The sequence below is a fragment of the Lactuca virosa genome, chromosome 4, assembly GCF_052849685.1.
Source record: "Lactuca virosa cultivar CGN04683 chromosome 4, Lactuca_virosa_CGN04683_v6, whole genome shotgun sequence".
Lineage (NCBI taxonomy): Eukaryota > Viridiplantae > Streptophyta > Magnoliopsida > Asterales > Asteraceae > Lactuca > Lactuca virosa.
Genome location: NC_136429.1, coordinates 423,938,666 through 423,945,118, shown reverse-complemented (window position 1 = coordinate 423,945,118; position 6,453 = coordinate 423,938,666). Strand labels below are relative to the sequence as shown.

The following is a 6,453-nucleotide window of genomic DNA, read 5'->3' as shown; positions in this document are numbered from 1 at the left end:
ATATAAATAATTGTTACTCTTTCATTAATTCATACAAGTAATTTGTTAGGTTCCCTTTGAATTATTCAAGAAAGTATCTTTGGCTCATTTTCTTTTAATTTTGAATTTATTTATAGTGTTGATTGACGTCATGTTTGATATTTAGCACTCTATAGAAGCTTCTGTTTCGTTCAAGTTTTTAACATTTTAAATAAACCTGTTTTTATCTCTTATTGATGAAAATTGACGATAAACCAGTCAAATACTTCTTCCTCTTTCAATAAATCAACCTTCTTCATTCATTACTCATTGCTTCCTCTCGTTCTACTCCGATCACCATGAAACGCCGTCTAGATCCAACCCCCGCCCTCTTCCCGGCGATTCTATCCATCGTTCTCTGCTTTCCAGCTATCTCATGCCAAGAAACCCAGCGGCCATTTGATGTTTGTGGCGAATCGGTCCAGTGTGGAGATATTCCAGTAGAGTACCCATTTTGGGGGTTAGATCGTCCGGCATACTGCGGCCACCCTGGTTTTCAGCTAACCTGCCCATCGAATGTTCCCCTACTCAATTACGAATCAGTAAACTACCGAGTTTTGCGTTTGGATACCAGTACACAGATGATCACCATCGCTAGAAACGATCTCTGGGAAAACTCTTGCCCTCGATTTCTATACGACACCTCCTACAACTCGACGCTGTTCAACGGCGACAATTTTGACCAGCGGAATGTGTCTTTGTACTACAATTGCAATAGTAGTATTGGGGTGATACCTTTGACCACTAATTACAGATTTAGTTGTAATGTGAATGAGAGCCAAAGCGACAGTTATTTCATAAGAACTGATCAGCTAATCCCTAGCGTGGCCAGTTTCTTAGTTCAGTGTCAAAATCGCATCGATGTACCGGTGAATCAATCTTCAGCAGCTCGATTAGGGTCAGGGATTGCTACAACAGATGATCTGAGGTCAGGTTTGACGGCCGGTTTCCAGCTACAGTGGACGGCGAATAACAATGAGTGTGATCGGTGTATTCGGTCAAACGGTCAATGTGGGTCAAACTCGACATCACCTGATTTGTTTGCTTGCTACTGTGCTACTGGAAATTTCTCGTTAACTTGTAATGACGCCAACGTCGGTGGAGGTAAGTGATTTTCCGATCTCGTAGATTCATATTTCGTGATCGAGTCTACTTGAAACCCTAGTTTGCTTCTGAGTTGAGACGACACCATAGCTGAGTCAACTCGAACCGGTTTTAACTGATTCACTCAAATCTAGAAATTTTTTTAATGGCCCTTTTTAAAAGCTTAAATCTAGTACTCTCGTTTATATTTAACTTACCATATTGCCCACGTTAATTAGAATAATAAGATTAATAATTTAAACAGTAAAGTATATAGAGATCCTTGAATTTATATTTATATATAAAAGTATAAAACTATGATTCCTAGTATGTTACAATATATACGAAATAATAGTTGGTGGTAACTTATTAAACAGATAATAAAATAAAATAGAAAAGAAGGTGGCTGTTAATTAATTCCTGTAATGTAATAGTGAGGTAGGTTTTGGAATAATTCAGCGAAGTACTTTGTTGACCACATTTTTATAATTTAAAATTATTGCATGCCTGTATTTATGTCTTTTATAAATGTATTAAAAGTCACATGCTATATATTTATTCATGGCCATTTTTTGAAGATCTAGTTTAAACGGTATAAAATTTTGAATTTTGAATATTGAATAATATGACTTTGATTTCGATTAGATGATTATAATGATCAGATAGTCTATTAGTTTTTTTTTATTATTATTTAATTAAAAAGGTTAAACTCTTAATCTCGTTCATATTGTTTCTTTTGATTAATGTATGAAGACACTAAAAGTTATTATTAAAATTAACAAATACTTAAATTGTTTTTTTTCTGAGGGTAAATCGGTAAATTACCTCGTTGTGTCTATTAAAAAAACAAACATTATCCGATATCATTTATCCATACATACACATCTTTATACATTCAGTCATGATGACTCAAAAAAAATCCTCTAAGTAATTTACACACTTTTTAATTATTTAATGATTTGATAATAAATAAATAGATAAATAAGGAATTGTTTACTTTTTATTTGTGTGATTTCTAAGCTAACTAACAATTTCTTGTTAATTTGCACAGGGACTTCAAACAAAAAATCTGTAGCTACAAGTATGCATTCCATTCTCTCCTTTAATACACTCAATATTTTCATCAGTAATACACACATACTTTCAAGTTTCAACAAACTAAAATTCTAATTAACTCTTCAATTCCAATTCCAGTAGTCGCAGTCGTTGGAGCGATTCTCGCAGCCATCGGAATCGGAATCGGAATCTTCGTTTGCAGACAACGGAGGAAACGGATTGCAATCAGAGAATTATCGCCTTCCCAAACTGAGACTAAAGCTATTCTAAGCACTGTATCAAATTATCAAGTCAATAATCAAGTCAATAGTGGAAGTTCTAATTTCACTTCAAGTATCCCTTCGTATCCTTCATCAAAAACATCTAATGATTTTGGGAAAAGTTCGTATTTTGGAGCTCAGGTTTTTAGTTATGAGGAATTAGAAGTGGCTACTGATAACTTCAATAATTCAAGAGAACTTGGAGATGGTGGTTTTGGAGCTGTATATTATGGTAATGCTTTAAATCCTTACCTTAAAATTAATTTGAATAAAAAAATCAATAAATACCATCTTTGATGGAGAATATTTTTAATAAAATATATTTTGTATCATAAAATAGTAACTTATTTTGCAACAAATTCATTATAAAATCATAGTAACTTTTTCACCACTAAAATTCTCAAATTTAGATTTTATATCTACGTAATAACTTAAAAATCAGACGATAGCTGGAAAATTAGATATTAACTATCTGAAAAATTAGTTGATAATTGATAAAAAAATAATGTTTGTTAAAATAAACATTATGCTAAACTAGCTGAAATATATAAAACGATATAAAAAAACATGAAAAATATAACTTTTTTTTATAATTAATAAATGATATTTGAAAGGATTCTAAAAACTCAATAAGCTTGTTGAAATACTAATATGAATAGCTTTTAAAAAAAATATCTTATAAACTAATTTTTCTTTTGTTATACAGATGACCCAAAAATTTAAAAAAATAAACTAATTTGTAAACTATTTCATATATTATATGAAAATAAACTAACTTATCAAAACATAGCCTAAATGACATAAAACACGGATTCATATATTCGAAAACTATTTCATATATTATATAAGAATATATTAATTTTCTTAAATTCATTTTAGATATTTGAGACCATTTAAAAGTAAATTTGAACCGGACTTATTGCAAAATTTGTAGTCAAATTATAACAAAAAAAAATCTTTATAATCAAATAAATAAAATTAACCCTTCTAGAAATTAATTCTCAGGTAAGCTGATCGATGGTCGAGAAGTCGCCGTGAAACGTCTATACGAAAACAACTTCAAACGCGTCGAACAATTCATGAACGAAGTCGAAATCCTAACAAAATTAAACCACGAAAACCTAGTCAAACTATACGGCTGCTCATCAAAACATAGCAAAGAACTCCTCCTCGTTTACGAATACATCCAAAACGGCACTGTCGCCGATCACCTCCACGGAAAACTCTCCACCTCCACCTCCACCCCCATTTCATGGCCACTCCGCCTCAACATCGCCATAGAAACCGCCGAAGCCCTAGCCTACCTCCACAAATCCGACGTCATCCACCGCGATGTCAAAACCACCAATATTCTCTTAGACAAAACTTTCAAAGTCAAAGTCGCTGATTTTGGGTTATCGAGGTTGTTCCCTAACGACGCCACCCATGTCTCCACCGCGCCACAAGGAACGCCGGGATACGTTGACCCGGAGTATTATCAGTGCTACCAATTGACCGATAAAAGCGACGTGTATAGCTTCGGGGTGGTGTTGATCGAGCTTTTGTCTTCGTTACAGGCGGTGGATACGAGTCGCCACCGGTTGGATATAAATTTGGCGAATATGGCGGTGGTGAAGATACAGAATCATTTGTTGGGGGAGTTGGTGGATAAGAGTGTTGGGTTTGAGAGTGATGGGGTGGTGAGGAGGATGATGACGTTGGTGGCGGAGTTGGCTTTCCGGTGTCTGCAACAGGAGAAGGATTTGAGGCCGACGATGAAGGAGGTGGTGCAGGTTTTGAGAGGGATTCAGAATGATGAAATGAATGCTCAGAAACCGGAGGTGGTTGATATTGTGGTGGATGGCGGTGGGGTTTTGAAGGATTGTTAGACGGAACCACCGGCGCCGGGCTATGTTAAATACTTCCGATGGTGGCCGCTAAATCAAATTCGTTATGTTAAGGGAATGTAAATAGCAAAGTTTTGGAGATAAGAAATTCATAATCTTGTGTTATTTAGGAGTGTGTGGGGTTCATTCTTTATTTTGAATGATAAACTCAACGATAACTTTTATTTATTCGTTTATTATAATATAATATTTAATTTAGTTATTTTTTGTATTGTGTGATTTGAATTTTGAAGTCTATACGTTAGCAATTTTAATAACTTGTTTAGTTGGTTATTTCCATTTTTGATATGTTATGTAGGGCTAGCACCCATTTGAGTATTAGCGGCGACAGACGTTGCCACTAATAACTTTTGCGGCGGTGCGTCGCTGATAAAAGGCTATCGTTGTTGTCTCGCCGCTAATGCTTGTCGTCGCTGCTAAAGCACTGTCGCACTAACACGTTCGCCGCCACTAAAAGCGTCGTCGCTAATTGTATTTTACTTTTTTTAGTATTTAACTTTAAAATTAGAAAAAACAATATAACAAGTATAAAAACTGCTACGAAACATTATTTTGCAGAAAAAAAATTCGAAACATTAACCACTTAATAATATATACGACATCTGATCCAAAATATTAATCCAAACATCCGGTCCAAAATACTCATCCAAACATAGTGAAATAATATATCCAAAATACTAGTCTAAAATAGTAACCTAAACAAAACATTTCATAAATCCTAAAAGTATTTACTTGTCATCATCACTCCCCTCGTTTCATTCGTTTTCATTTCGTGGCGGCAACGATCGAAACCACTCTTCCAGTACCGTACCGCACTACAGGTCGGGTCTTTTAGCATTGTTTGCAGCATGTCCAACTACAAAGAAAACAAAATATATTACCAACATATCATAATAGCATTCTACTTTAGCATCCTCCCTTTTTTTTTCATTTTTCCATTATAACATTGTACTTTCCAAATACACTTAAACATACATCCTACACAATATTGCATATACATTATAACATTCAACCCTTTTTTCCATTTTTCCATTATAGCATTGTACTATACTAAACTAACAATTACCAAACTACAAAATACCAACATATCAAACTACAACCAAACTACATCCTACACAATATTGCATATACATTATATCAATGTACTTTTTTTTCCATTATAGTATTGTACTATATTAAACTAACAAATTACCAAACTACAAAAAACCAACATATCAAACAATAATCAAACTACATCCTACACAATATTGCATATACATTATATCATTGTACTTTTTTTTTTTCATTTTTCCATTATAGCATTGTCCTATACTAAACTAACAATTACCACACTTCAAAATACCAACATATCAAACTATAACCAAACTACATCCTACACAATATTGCATGTACATTATAACATTGTACTTTTTTTCATTTTCTATTATAGCATTTTACTATACAAAACTAACAATTACGAAACTACAAAATACCAACATATTAACCTATAACCAAACTACATCCTTACACATATTGCATATACGTTATTGCTTTGTACTTTTTTTTTCATTTTTGCATTATAGCATTGTACTATACTAAACTAACAATTACCAAACTACAAAATACCAACATATCAAACTATAACCAAATTACATCCTACATATATTGGATATATATTATAGCATTGTATTTTTTTTTTTCATTTTTCCATTATAGCATTATACTATAACAAAACTTCCGAAAATATAAATAAATAAAAAAATATATTACCAACATATCATTATAGCATTCTACTTTACAAATTAAGGTCATGATTATTATAGCATCCTACTTTTTTTTTCATTTTTTCATTATAGCATTGTACTTTCCAAATACACTTAAACTAACAATTACTGTGATTGTCGTGGTGGCTGTTTCAGTGGTTGTTCCTGCTAGTACATAGACACAACCATAAAAGGTTTACGCCCGATGCCTCTGATATGGCCACGTCGAGCACCCAAAATTCTTTCAACACAATATTTTATATCCTCTGATGTTAGACTGCTTGCTTCTGAAGAAGCTTGAGTTTGTTGATTGATCTCTTGGACTAAAGCATTTTGTATTTTCAAAAACTGATTAACGTCATATATATATATATATATATATATATATATATATATATATATATATAT

At 32.9% G+C, this 6,453-nt stretch overlaps 1 protein-coding gene across 1 annotated transcript; it reads left to right on the top strand.

Annotated features, from left to right (window-relative positions):
* The first annotated feature begins 201 nt into the window (after positions 1–201).
* LOC145109007 (LEAF RUST 10 DISEASE-RESISTANCE LOCUS RECEPTOR-LIKE PROTEIN KINASE-like 1.4) lies at positions 202–4,505 on the top strand. Its single transcript, XM_079046108.1, has 4 exons — positions 202–1,122; positions 2,153–2,182; positions 2,296–2,649; positions 3,423–4,505. The coding sequence occupies exons 1-4, from the start codon at positions 318–320 to the stop codon at positions 4,283–4,285; spliced, it is 2,052 nt and encodes a 683-aa protein (XP_078902234.1). The 5' UTR covers positions 202–317; the 3' UTR covers positions 4,286–4,505.
* The last annotated feature ends 1,948 nt before the right edge of the window (positions 4,506–6,453 follow it).

Coding starts and splice junctions, on each gene's coding strand:
- LOC145109007 (XM_079046108.1), top strand. CDS start 318: ATGAAACGCCGTCTAGATCCAACCCCCGCCCTCTTCCCGGCGATTCTA. Junction 2,183..2,295: donor CAAAAAATCTGTAGCTACAA/GTATGCATTCCA, acceptor TTCCAATTCCAG/TAGTCGCAGTCGTTGGAGCG. Junction 2,650..3,422: donor TTTTGGAGCTGTATATTATG/GTAATGCTTTAA, acceptor ATTAATTCTCAG/GTAAGCTGATCGATGGTCGA.